We start from the raw sequence: 14802 nt of genomic DNA on the forward strand, positions 1-14802 counted from the left end.
AGTATAACATGCTGGAGTCCAGAGAACCATAATATTTAAAATAATTCCTTTCACTTCTGACTAAAATAAGGCGCCTTCTTTAGAAACATATCCAATATTTATTTCCTGATACAAGTGGGAAACATGTTAGTGTTGCTTGCAGAACAGAAAGCATGTCAATATCATACATCTGAAGTTCCAAGAGAGAACAAAACTTTCTCAAGCTGTTTCTCAGCTGAACTGAGAAGTGATACAAAGGTGGTTGTTGTGGTTTGGGAATGGTACTCTCCAAATTAGTGTTCCCACCATGACTCTCCAAACCATAGGCTGCTTGCTTGCCCCCCTTCCTCCTTCCCCTTCAGCAGGTTGGAGAGAAGAATTGGAGGCACAAAAGGTGAAAGCCACATCTTGAGATAAGAACAATTTACTGGAAACAGCAATGAGATAACAAAATGAGTGGCAGCAGCAAAAATATCCAGAAGAAAATTCCCAAGATAGGCAAATGATTGCTTAGAACAGGTTACCCAGCCACTGACTTTGCCAAGCTTACTTGACTGGGAGGAAAACCTTCTCCCTGGGTGAGGTTATAGAATAACCCCCAGGTCCCAGCCACGACACCTCCTGACTATTGCAAAATTTAACCCTGTCCTGGCTGGAACCAAGACAATGGCATACACTTAATGGAACAGATATACTCATTTAAACCAAGAGATGGAGGTATGCACATCCTGGAGATGTTATAGCTTCTTTTTTTCCTTAGCCCTTCTTCAGTTGTAACACTAAAGTCATTTATCAAATACAGTTTGATCCCAGTTTTGGGATACACTTTGCCCTCTGCCAAAGGGCAAAGATAGAAAGAAATACATGGAAAGGGAGGTGAATTAAATACACCTTTGTACAGGACTCTAACACCAACCCTGCAGAGTTGCCTTATAAAGAACTATTTTTCTTTCCCTGGGAATATGGATAAAAAGGGCAATCAGGTGCTGCACATAAACTGTTAGGTAGTGCTCCATGCTAATGAAAAAGGGGTGCCTGAGATGCTCACCTGGCTATTTTCTCTGAGCTGGCAGAATGCTAGGAAGTTTTTCAAATCTGTAAAAAAGCCTTAGGAAGACATCAGCCTCATTTTCACAGCCCATTTCAACCTGAGCGATGCTGTTATGGCCAACAGAATTAACATGGAAAAATAGAAAGCACATGCTAGACGGTGGAATTCATACAGTAGTTCGCTCCAACTGTGTTAACCACGTTCAAAATTTCTTCTCTGCAAGTGCATATGTCATTTTAAAAGCTTCCTCATGATGGAGCCAACTGTACTGAATTGTTCAGTAAAATATCTGAGCTCAGTGGGATCATAGGAATATGTTCTGATCCCTGTATTGCCTATGTATTCTTCATATAAATTAAGACTATTTCTTATTTAATTTTTGGCACAATTACATTTTATATACCTGTTTTTAGATACTGTTTGAACATAATAGAGTACAACCACCGAAAGCTCATCATTGCCCTAGTAAATGTTTTGGTGTTATTATTTAAGAGAGTAGAAAAGTGTATTACAGGTATCTCAAAACAGGTCAGTGTCACAAAGGAATAAATATTACAAAAGAAAAGCCATTAGTCTTCAGCAAAAAAACTCTCAGTGATGCATTTGTTTTAGGAGAAAAGGCAAAACAACCTGACCTGTAGCAATTTAGGTCATGAACTATGACTACAGATATAATGTGGCGAGTAGACAAGATGCAGACTGCATGACATGAGGGGAAAGAATCGCTTTTCACAGCAACTTGCCCCAGGGAAATGTGAATTCTAGAGGCAGAGGCAGCTCTAACTGCTTCAGTGCCAGCGAGTCTGGAGAGCAGGACACAGGTTGCCAGGACATGACTCGTTTATTTATGGGTGAGCCTGTAGTGATATGTTATGGGCTATCACCACTAGGTGATATAGACCACACTTGTTCAGAGAGACCTGCTCTGGTTTGGGACAAAAAGAAAGGTGCCATAAATGACTGCTGAGTCCCAGTTGACTATTATACTGAAAACTCTGTGTTAATATCAAAATGATATTGACATGAACCCAAAGGGATTTTGTGAAGAGCCTATATGAGATTTTTAAAATTGACTCATGTTTTGAGCTGTTTGGGACAACTTTAGTGAACAATTCTAAATAAAACAAGCTGTTGTATGCAGATAGATTTAATAGAATCTATCTGCAGTTCTAGATAGTCACGTTTTGGAGCTTATCACAGAGCAAGTGTATCTCAGAAATTGGGAAAAGAGAGTATCAGTGTATAGTCCTGGGCGTGAATTTCTACAACCACTGGATTTTCAGCAGGACTGAATAATTCTGCTTGGAAAGAAGCAGATGAAGGACTTAAACATGCTTCCTACAGGTTGTAAAACCCCATTCTGTTGTGTATTTTTTCTTTTTATGAACTCTGCATGTTTTCTGTCTGAGAAATCCTGACTGCTTCTACACAAACTCTAAGCAGCTATAATGACAATTGTTCAATTAAAGCTTATTTAATTATGTAAGCATTAGCAGAGCCAATCTGTAGCATGTTATGAAACTGTGTGTTTTGTAGAAGGAGCTGTTGCCCACTTGCTACCTATCTATCTGAGGAAGAAGGAACGGCACCCAGTATAAATTTAGTCCTTAATCTATCTAGACCCCCAGGCACACTCTGGCTTGTGGCAGCTCCAAACCTCATGTCTGCAGACCCACGACGTGAATTGTGCAAGTCTCCCTCCTCAGCTCCTGAAAATCTACTTCAAAACAGAAATCAAAACAGCAACATGGCCAGTCTTTACCAGGGCAAAGGAAAATGCAGCATTTTTTGTGACTCACGTGATGAGTTCCTTTTTGAGGTCTCTTGAATGGAGCTTGGGTTTAGGACTTGGTATGGAGACGTCTCCTGGGTACTTCTTTTCCTCCATGTTTTCTGGAGAGCTCACTGGATCTTTCTGAAATATCAGATGAGAATTTAATAAAAGGTTTTTCTCTTCTAGTACTCCCACACATTCAAGAAACAATTTGCCATGGCAAGAAAAGAACCTCTTCTAAAACTTAAAAAAAGGAAGAAATTGAAAAGAAATGTCAGAGAGAAATTAAGGAAGTTTAGTATATCATAGTTTCAGGTTCTTAAAGGCAAACTTTTAAAAATGTTGTTTAAATATTTCTGAAAGCAGATGCAAGTTTAAGCCATGTAGAGGAGAAATTTGTGTTTGTTTTATAAGATGGTGATAAAGGCCAAGGAAAAGTACACAGAGAAAAGTGGTTGTTGGTAGATCCAAACAAGACTTTGGCAGTTATGTTCTTTTTATTTGCTTTATAAGTACATTGCAGACTTTTGAATACAGTTGGTGACCATAAATTACAAAATTACAATAATAAATTTTAAAAATTGTTATTTACCTAAGCAAATGTAAATGCAAAGCTTTTTAGGTCTGTGGAATAGAATCCTGTTCTCTTATTGTTATCTTACTGAAAGAGCAGATTCTCTTTAAAATAAAAATCATATAGAACAAAAAACTTTGAAGCTTTCTTAATAGCAGGCTGCTAAGGGTAGTTCTTAATTTCTACTTCTTGTAGATCAAAATCATAACTGTTACCATTCTGTTTGGTGGATGGTATGAATCATGAGCATTCACTCTCTTGGGAAGGCATTTTGGAAACTTGGAGTCCTGAAAGGGAATTGTATTTTTGTTTTCTGAAAAATCTTCTTTGACCACTTCAAAATAGCTTGGTTTATATTGTTTTGAGACTCAATGCCTTCAATTATTATTATCATTATGACAGATAAGTATTTTCTTTTTGGAGGGATGCTCTGTAGCCATTCAATCATTCTAGAATTCTCCAAAGCTTATAGTGTCAATTATCAGACCTCTATTACTCCCTTCGTGGACTTCATGTTGGTTTTGGGATTCCATTCCAATGCTCAGGTGTTTCCCAGAGATTACCATCTGTAGGAGCAGAAACTGCTGCCTGTGGTTGAGGGCAAGGTCCCAGCCTCTGCTAAACTCACAGTGCTGGTGCCGTGGATGCTCTGGGCTTGTGCAGCTGACAGACGTGCCAGGACAGAGGAGCAGGGCTGTCTGCAGAGCTGTTAACACAGAGTGCAGGGCTGAGTCGAATCTGGACTGAAAATGGAGTTTCTGCCTCCTGGGTCTTGTCAGCTCTGCAGGGGAGCTTCTTCTGATAAAGCTTCCATATGGTCCTCAATTCTGGCAGCTCATCTTTGCCTGTTTGGAGGCTGGATCCTCAATATGACTTTCTTCTGCTTTCTGCTACTGGCTACCTACTGCCTACTGTAACTCATGCTTCACATACATGTAGAAGTGATGCCATATTATTGCTGTATCAATTACTACTGATTTTTTTGAGCCACATTTGTGAGGTTAATTTGGTTGGGAATAATCTAATCTGCTACAAATACAGAGAGCAAAAATACATATAGTCAGCTTTGCTAAACACTCTTTCACAGTAATTAATGAGTAATTATTTCAAATAAGTGGAAAAACCCTCATATATTTCAGTTTTGGGGAATTATATTTCTGAAGGAGGACTTCAGATAAGGAGCAACAGAGAAAATTAGCAACTACAGAGGTCTTGATAAAATGTTAGTGCAGAAATAATAAATGATTGAATGTCTTCCAAACGTGGAAACTAAAATGCTAAAATGCAAAAGTAGAAAAATGGGTGTCAGCTTTGTTCAAGACCCAAGAAACATCAAAGATAGTTTTCCAAAGTTGTGTTAAATCTTGTTCTCAATGACATATAGGGATGATTTTGGCAGTGGCATATAGGGATGATTTTACCATGGATATTTGAATTTCTGACTACTTCTGCCCACAAGTTCTGACCCACCTTTCTTGCAAACACGTAAGTGCAAGCAGGGATCATCACTGGTACAAGTTACTGTAAAATCAAAAGCTCCAGAAGCAGCAAAAAATTCTAACCCCCTGTTACCAACTGGAAGGGATCAGATGTCAAAATAACTTCAAAAAACACAGGTAAAATGGTTTCCACTTAATTTAACAGAGGTTAAAAAATGGTGGTTTATCAGTTTCCTGTCTAACAACTAACTCTGCCAGGCTACATCTGCATCACTGAATCGATGTGTATTTCTAAAAATTTAAAACATGCCTTGCCTGGATCCTATGTATCTAAGCCAGGCATACATCAGCCTCTTCCACTTCTTCTGAGAGCAGCCTGGAGTAGGGGGTGGTGAAAAGAACCCTCTAGCACTCTACTGTGGTCCAGATCTGGGTCATGTACCTTAGGGTGCACATGCAGCACACCAGAGTAGCCATAACTGTTTGTGCTGAGGGGTATGCTAATATTTTCATATGTGTAACTTGTGTTCTTTATTTTAAATGAGAGATATCCTGATCTTTCACTGGTGGTGACAAGAAACTTTGTATGTATATTTGTGTGTGTGTGTTATTCATCATGTCACTGTCTGATACCTGCTTCACAGAGCAGACTGATGGAGAATTATGTATATCCAAGGCTTGACAAAATGCTACAGTATTGCAGTTCACAGCTTCATTTCATTGAGTCATTTAATAAAAACAACATTTCATGGTGAAGTCTGACACGAATACACCTACAGCCACCACTATAACTGATATTAGAGGGTATAGAATTGTATTATTTTCATTTTCCTTCTTTAAATAATTGTTTGGGTTTTTTTTAAATTTTAGTGGTGAATTTCCTGAATTGAGCTATTAATATTTATAATTTTTTTAGACTAAAGCTATACACACACATACGTACAGAAACATCAACAATTTTATACAGTTTTTCTCCTAGTATATTTCCCATGAGTAGGGGAGAGATCTAGACATTTAAACAGGTGAATTCTTCAGCATTTTCTTAGTTCCTTGATGGACACTTGGTGTTATTCAAGCAGCATAAAATTTTCATATGTGTGGAAGCTACAAAACCAGGACAGTGCAAATGAAACTCTGCCTTTCTAGAGCCTTACGTCACTACATGTGGCCCAAAAGGGGTTGCATCTGTCTGAAACACAGAAGGTCAGAAATAAAGAACCAGTGTATTTTGATCCTCTGCACTTAAGACTAAAAGTAGAACATCATGTCTTGGCTTGTGTGCTTCTCCAGCTATTTATCTTTCGAGGGAGAGATAATCCTTTGGGAAAACACCTTTAGCACTTCTCTCTTTTTGGTATGTTGGGTGATGATCGTCACAGCTAGTCAAGCCCAACTGTATGTATAATTTTTCCTTTTCCATTTGAATGGATTTGTAGTTAAATGCTATTAAAATCTAAAGAATTTCAGACTAAAAGAAAAATCGGAACCAGCCCAATTGGTCCAAGCACTACTATTTCCTGCAAAGAGCATGTGTGTATTCATGCATGCACACTACTGAAAGAAAGCAAGCAATGATACTCCATTAATGTACAGATGGAAGTTTATATTGATTTCAGCAAAGACCAGAACATAATGGTAACATGAATAACAGATAATAGCATCTGGCACTTTTAACATTTTTAAGCCCTGAAATCTTTGGAGAACTGACAGTTGAACTAACTGACAGCTCTAGTTATTTCTCAGCGCTTTCCTTTTGGAGAGATTTTGAGCTTTTTCCAAATTCAGATTTTTTTTTTTAAAGGGGGCATCTGGACAGGCTATTTTGCTGAGAGAGAGAGAGACAATATTTTCTGGAAATTACCACCAAAATTAAGCAACTGTTGTGCATATGAACCAGATAACAATGAATTAGAAATAGATATAATCAGTCATTTTCTTTGCATAAGGATAACTGCCAGTCTTTGATTTTGAAAACAGAGCCTCTGGCCCTGACATCACTGGATGTATCAAGGCTCCCTGGGACAGCAGAATCTCACAGCAGAGATCTGGGACCAGATCCTCAATTAGGGACAAAATTCACAGTGTCAAAACACCAAGTGCAAGGGGCACCAGAGCCTGAGTGCATTGGACCATTATGTCCTGTTGGGTAGTTTAGTTGCCTCCAGTTCCCTGTGCTGGAAAGGGACAGGGAAACATCCAGACACCCATCATAGCCTTGTGGAAGTCAGGCATGGACTGGGGGGACCGTGTAGGTGCTCCTCTCTTGACTTTTTTGCTGAGCTGTGATGGCAGCAGGGAGGAGGAGTGACACGACAGGTCCCCTGCCAAGCCTGTGACACCTCTTAATCCCAGCAGCAAGGCAGCCCTCTCAAAGCTGGATGTGCCTGCTCATCCTGCATGAATGGGGAAGGGCCTGAGCCCTCAGCCTCCTGCTTCACGCCAAACCCGCTCCAAAACCATGGTACGTGGATTGTTCATTATTGGTGAGATAAAGACCACCACAAGCCTCAAAGAGGAGGCTGCAAAGGGTTCAAGAGAACCCAGCCTCCAAGAAATGCAAGCTTTTTCAGTGGACATATTGCAACCCACTACTATATGAGAATATTCACTCAACTGAATATTCTTTTAATTCCAGGTGGATTTTGAATTGGAGACCTGGATCCCCTAACCTCAATTGTAAGTAGCTTTACCCCATCTATGTCTTCTTGAAGTGTCAGATTTGATATTTGAGCAAAATATAATTTCATATTAAAATTATGATCAAATTCTATTATTAAATATATAAAAACAAACAAGGAGTAAGTAGTATAAAACCTTCCAACTACAATAGAAGGCTGTAATGTAGGCTTTTATCTAATCAGCCTTTTAAAGAGCTGGTGGTCTCTTCCTGATTTAAGAAAAGTGAAAGCAGCCCATATCCATATCCAGGCTCAAGAGAAAAGAAATATACAATCAAAGATGCCAGAAAAGTAGAAAAATAAGAAAGAAAAGCCATAATAGTCTATGCCGCCTTGTCTTCAAGACAGGATAAACAGACATGAAAAAGTAAAATAAAAACAAAAACAAAAAGAAGACAATTACTGATTTGAAAGTGACACTCTAGAAGATTTATCACATGAGTTGCAAATTGGATATCTAAAACTCAGTGGCAGAAATTTCTCACAGTCTTTAAAATAAAAAATTTTCCAGTGAAAGAGTAGTACAGGCAAGGTTTTAAGCATGCTTAAATGCTTAGATATCAAGTTATCTAGAAGTCTGAAAAGTTGGTATGGAGAAATTGTCTTTTATTTCAGCATGAACAAATTGTCTTGATTTGATTTGATTTGTTTGGTTTATTTTTATTTTGTTTTTATTTTTTCTTTGTTTTTCTTTTCTTTGGGTATCTGTATTACAGGACTGAGCCATTAGGAACAAAATTTAAAAAGCAGACTTTAATGATGGATACCTTTGTTTCCCTTACCTTGGAGACTTACAGACATTAACAAGTAGGGTCTGAAAGCAAGATTTTTCTAAGTGAGTAATGGGGTTTTTTACAGCCCATCCAAGTGACCAGAACAATGTTCACAAGCTTTTATTTGTGGAAACTGATTCCTTTAAACTGCATAAAGATCTTTAAACTCCTAAAGACCATCATATGGTCTCTCATGCAAAGGAAAAAGTCACTCAGAAACTGAAAAAATACCTCTTTTTCTTCTTCTTTCCTGCCATGGGTCTTGCTGTAGTTGATTGGTGTATCCCAGCCTTCCTGTTCACAAAGTGCCTGGTAGAAGGCTGCATTTACCAGGATGCTGCTTGCTTTGAAAGGAGAAGAGGAAGGAGTGGGAAGTGCTGTGCTGGAAGAAGTGAGAGGCATAACTTTGTCTTGGCTTCGATTTTTTTTCATGCTCAAATCCAGTGTGCCATTTTCATCCACTTCTATCTCAGCTCCCTGACATGCAACAGGAAACAGAGACATGTTTAGATACAGACATGGTAAGGCTGTAAAATAACCATGTGGTGCTTTTAAAGGATAAATATAAATGCACGCTTTTATTTAAATTTATCTGAATCTAAACCCAGCTTTTCGATTTATGTCAGTTAATGTCCAACTCTTAGGCAGACTTAAGAGTAGCTTCAGTAATGGTATCCCTGCATCTCAGCTTAAACATAGTAAGTGGAATTTAAATAAGATGCCACTAAACCATAACCTATACACCCTAAATCTAGTTTTATTTAAAAAAAGTTTAGCTTTAAATCTTCTTGATCTTTTCACTCTTACAGAGAACTATGACCCCAATTCACAGTTAAAAGCATTAATGCATTGTTTAGGTCATCAACAGCATTACTATTACATATCCTCCCTTCCCCCCACACCCTGGAAACATTACAACATCTGCATCATGGTGGGGGAGAAGGAGGGGGAAAGAAATACATTTAAAAGTAGCACAGTAGGAGAAATTTTCACTAGCGTTTTCTACGTCGCTTGAAATAGCGTACTGATAAATGATTATTTATCATAATTTGACTAGGCCACTAAAGCACAGGTCTGCACTGAGACCACTAGACTGGGAGGTACAGGAGGGTCTTGAGGAGGTTCTCCCTAATGAAGACATTCTGCCTGAGTCAACAAACCCTTTGCTTCCTGGGAAGCACAGCAAAGAGCAGCCTCTAATTGCAGAGGTGTGTGCAGTCTGGGGAGAGACCCAACCTCTCTTTCCAGTCTGGGAGAAGCTCTCCTTCTCACAAAAAGGGGAAAATGCTGCTTGGCTGTACAAGAACAAAGGAAGGAAAGGTCACTGTTCTGCCTTATGCAGATCACAGAAAAAGAGGACAAACTCCTCTTCTAGCAGTGGTAAAAACCTGCTGAAAGTGCAACTTACAAAACAACAACAAATTTTCCCTCATGCTTAGTATGCTACTTGACGTATTTTCTATATAGGGATGAATATAAGACTAGCCCTTGCTATTGCCAACGTTTACTGAAGGCAAGCAGGGAAAAAAATGAAGCATGGCTTCTGGAGGACTACTCAGTAGTCTAGTTTAATGTTTTCCTGAATAAAGTGGAAAACATTCAAAGACTATGGAGATAAACAGTGATGTCAGATATCTACACAGAGAATATTGTAATTAACACTGCTCATTGTCTTCCTGTTACTGTCATGACTACTATTTTTAATTTGCATCACCACAAAGCTTGGCTAACACTTGGGAATTTGGGGTAGACGTGTTTGGTTCTGTGTAGGAGACAGTGGTATAACCCAAGATTCCCTACCTCATAATAGGAAACTCATAGTGTAAGTGAATCTTCTAGATATTGTGTTGCAAATAGAAAAGAGTCAGGTATGTCCAGGGGGAAATTTGTCTGTCTGTCTTAGACCTCTTCGTCAGAAAGACACTGGCTGAAGGAGTCCCTTTCTTTTTCTGCCCATTAAATATTGCTGGGGCATGATGATTAGTCAACAGTTCAATTGCTAAAGACAGGACAGTGAAACCTGTCCTTGCTTGAGGATCTTAAGAGTTGTGGTGAAACAAGGAGTTCTTCCCCTGTGCTGCAAGTGTGACACGGCCACGCTGGCTGGACCAAGGATGCAAGCCTCCTTCATGCATCCTTGCCATCTACCACTGTCAGTGATGACTCATTTAAAGGTAAAATGTGACTGATTAAATCTTCTGAATCACAAGGAAAGTATTGGTGGTAGATGACAATTTAAGGCCTGACAATCTCTCTTCACTCAGCCAGCACAACTCCCTTTTGCTTCCATGAGCCTGACACAGATGCCCACCTAGACTGAAGCACCACCAAGCCATCTGCTTGTCCCTGGTTCAGAAACTCAGGCACCTCTTATGTTTGCTTCTGCCACATAGCCAAGTTCACATTTTCAATCATACAGCTTAAAGAGAGAGATGTTTTATTATATTTATGGGAAGTAAATACACTTCTAATATGTTCATACTAAGACGCTTTGGTTATATCTTTCTGCCCCTTTTTAGTAAATAGTTTAATCTCCTGTGATAGTTTTAAGCCCTGAATTTGACAGTGCAGCTTATCCTGGATAATAACTTAGTAACCACAACATCTTATGCCATCTGTATAATATCAAATACATTTTTTACCAGCATTAATAAACCTTAGTTACAAAAATCCAAGATATTAACTATATCAGTGCCAAGCACACACTCCAGGATCTGACAATACAGCTCTGCCATGATCACTCCAGTGTTTTTTGGCTTCATAGTTGATATGTAACTATAGCAATGAAACAGAGCTACAGTAATCAAGTTTAATGACCAATGTAAAGTAAAATGCTAAATATTGTAGTTGCTGACATTTTTCATAATAAAAAAACTTGGGTTAAGTCTGCACAACCAACATTCACATAAAATTCCAGACCTCTGTGACAGATGGCTTAGGAAAGGAAGCCATGTGACTGGGCTGCAGTAGTTTTATAGTGCAAAACCCATAAATAGTGCCGATTCTCTGTCACTGACAAAATATCAACTACTCAGAAGGCAACAGCAACAACAAAAAGGGCCAAAAACCATCAAGGCCCCCTTCTTGATGCAACTTGACATAGAATAATAACAGAAAATCATTCTCTCCAGGAAACAGATACCAATAGCTTCCATGAGGAGCTCTGACTGATAAACAGAACATTTACTAACATGGTTATTTAGAGCTTTCTCAACACTTGCCTGAAATTCATGTAGAAGTTGGGCTGCCCAACACGTACCTAATTCCGATGAGGGAAGGCTGGGTTGTGTGTTTGTGAAGTAGTGTGCAGATGGGGTTTAAGTGAGCTCACAGATGCACACAACAATTAAATAAAGTCATGGGAAAAATATCCCTCTTTGCTCATTGCAGGACTGATCACACGTTTACAGCATGTCTTTTTACTCAGAATGGTATAAAAGAGCTATTGCTTTGGTGCCTTCCTAGCAAACTCCAAATGGCAGAGCAAAAAGAGGGAAGTCAGAGTTATTGCTCCAGTTTACATTCCTGCTCCCATCCCACCCTCCTCTCAATATGTCTCCTTTGCTTGCTTTACCACATTTATTTTTACATTAATTTTTAAATGGAACTAAGAAGACAAAAATGGCAAATGGGAAAATACTCTAAAGCAGTGCTCTGACATGCTGACAGAAAATGGCACTTACTATGCTTAGCTCAGGCTTGTAAAGGCTGTGTTCTCCTCACTGAAGGAAAGATCTCATTACTGTTGACTCTAGCGCATGTGTGAACGGGCCTATATTATCCATTTATCATGACATATTTAAAATAAAGCAACTAAAAGAATGTAAACTGTTCTGATTATTCCCTAAAACTGGAAGCAAAACAAAGATGAAAGTGTATTTTTTTATTTCTTAACTTATGTTTGTTTTAAGCTGTGTAATTCTTTGCAGCCTGATTTTGATCTCACTCACATTTACATTTACACTGATGTAAGCCAGGAAAATATCCACTGAAGCAATGAAGAGAAATCAATGAACATGATAGGATACACACAGTAATTAAATTCAGGTTACTTCTTACCTACTACCTCATCAGTAACAGGAAATCCCCCCACCTCATGTTTTACAACCAGCTGGTAAAGGGATTCCAGAATAAAAAATGAAAGAAAAATGATCAGAGGACATTTTCTTTATTCCAGTAGCTATTCAGTGAAAGAATAAGGTATAAATAGTACTTTATTACCAAAAATAAAGACTTATATAAATATGTAAACCAAAATGAAAGAAATGGTTTGTATACTCTCCAACTGCTTTGTACAATAAAGTCAATCTTTTTTAGCCTTGTTTATTTTATGACATAAGTATTAGGGAATATTTTCTAATACTTAATTAGGTCGTGTTCTTAGAACTGAGTTACACAGCTAGGACAATAAAGGATGCTAGTTTTTTGTCCCAAATTTCTCCTGCATTTTTTCATATGCTTTTGGCCCATCTGATCACTCATAACATTTAATACCCTCCAGTGTGTCTCCTCCAGTAATGATTACAAGTTAAGCTTTATCTCAGCTGGATCAGAAAGAGTAAATTATTGTGTGTGCATGGATCTTATTTCAAACCTGTGACACCAGGGAGATTGTGTCATGATATATAAGGGAATTCGTGTACTTTTTGTTTGTCATCAGCCATGGAACTTAATGCTAAGGAAGTCCAAAGAAACAACGTGATCAATGATTTTGCATTCCCCTAACAGTTCAGTATGGTTTGGAAAGCTCAAAAGAGCTCTTAAGTTCTGGTATTGGGAGTAAATGAGACTCATATCTTGCCATGTGTATGAATAATATTCTTAATACAACTCCATTCAAAAGAGTACAATCTTTTCTATTCACAGCCAACAAAAACACATGCACCTGGTCCTCAGTTCTACACACTTAGACTTAAGCAATTGAGTACCTCTGCAGAAAATTAAAATATTAATTTGGGTCAAAATGAGAAAAGTTGTTAACAGCCCAACAACATCTGAGAGAAAAATGGAGTCACAATTTAAGCCCAGAGCAGTTCACAAATTAAAAAAGCTAGCCAGGAAAGTGCTTAGAGAATAATTTACACAGCAGTATTACAGGATGGTACCTAGTAATACTCTTGGATGATTTTTCATCCTGTATTTAGGCTTTAAGGTATTTGGAGTAAAGTACTGCCTGACGAGCATGCTGAGTGCTAACTACATTTTTTAAATAATAGATGCAATTTTCAACATCATCAATATCAAGAAGGGAGAGATGACACAATTTTGTTCAAAACCAGAATTTAAACATTTTTAGCAAGTGTGATTTTATTTTTTGGTGTTGGTGGTGTTGTTTTCTTTCAAGGCATAGTGTGCATATGCCGTTTTGTCTAAACAGGTGGGAAAAACACCAAAACAGTCAACAAAATGTTTGGCAAGCAATAGTGATGAGGATACAGATAAACTATTGCTTGCAGCTACCTCACTGAGACTTGTGTGGTGAGGGCTGTAAACAGGGGAGATCCCTGGAAGTTATGATGATGTGGATTCTTACACAGAGCTAGAAACTGCAGGCTAAGCCTCCTAGGGGAACCCTTCTGGTGGCTTCAGTGGGAACTGAGTGAAGCTACATGAACTGAAAAATCAGATACAACCAGGAGACTGGCTTGGGGTACTGTCTGCATGAGAATTGCCTGCTTGGGGTTATATTCAGGGGAAAAGTTTCTGCAGTCCCAGGCTGAATGGCTCAGACAGTGCAACATTAATGTGGCATTAATTATTTTGAAAACTATATCATCAAGGTATCTGATGATCTTACTATTCTGTATGCAACTGATACATAATTCATTGAGAATTCATTTTACTGCTCATTTCAGAATAAATGTATTATTTTAATGGCTTAATTTTTAAATTATTATTTTTAAACTTGGGATATTTGTCAGATCACCTTGAACATAAGGTCTCTCTGGAAGTTTTTCTCACCAGTGGTACTGTTAACATGTAATGTGACTTTTCTATCCTTTCTACACTTCTCTTTTGTTGGCTCGGACTCTCTTTTTTTGAACTGATATGTAGAGAATGAAAGACACATATTTAAAAATCCACTATTGAAATTTGGAACTATGTTATAAAATATATTTACTTTTTCACTTAAATGTTATGTATATACACAGGAAAGTGGTGAATATTCAGGGTAAACGATCCAACCCTTTCTAGGAGAGGGACAATGCTTTGGGTGTCAAGAAATAAAATTTAAGAGGAAAAAAAGAAAAAAAAGATACTTGGGAACACACTTGTGCTAAAAAGCATTTTGATTTTTTTCCCCACTTGTTTAAGCAAGGCAACATATGCATGTCTTGAGCAAATACAAGAAAATGCCACCTACTTTAAATGTTTGAACTTTAAATTCTGCTTTTAAAACTTAGAAGCACAATATTTTTGCATCTCTGACAATTGTGCTACTGGCAAAGTATTTCCAGCAAGCCTGGGAAATCTTCTGCAGTCTCACATATCCTTGTTCTACCACCACACAGCCTCCCATCTGTAAAGAACCAA

The 14802-nt window shown here is 38.2% G+C and overlaps 1 protein-coding gene across 5 annotated transcripts in view; it reads right to left on the reverse strand.

Moving 5' to 3' along the window:
* ST18 (ST18 C2H2C-type zinc finger transcription factor) overlaps positions 1 to 14802 on the reverse strand; it is a 166308-nt gene that overhangs the window by 14814 nt on the left and 136692 nt on the right. For 4 of the 5 annotated variants that reach the window (XM_058832378.1, XM_058832377.1, XM_058832380.1 and 1 more), the window contains 2 exons: positions 8500 to 8745; positions 2830 to 2945 (listed from right to left, as the gene is read on the reverse strand). In XM_058832378.1, the coding sequence (XP_058688361.1) occupies positions 2830 to 2945; positions 8500 to 8745 (362 nt within the window). The remainder of the gene's footprint in view (positions 1 to 2829; positions 2946 to 8499; positions 8746 to 14802) is intronic. The other variant, XM_058832381.1, reaches the window with a different exon arrangement.

Source organism: Poecile atricapillus, chromosome 2 (assembly GCF_030490865.1).
Source record: "Poecile atricapillus isolate bPoeAtr1 chromosome 2, bPoeAtr1.hap1, whole genome shotgun sequence".
In the NCBI taxonomy this organism is placed as follows: Eukaryota; Metazoa; Chordata; class Aves; order Passeriformes; family Paridae; genus Poecile; species Poecile atricapillus.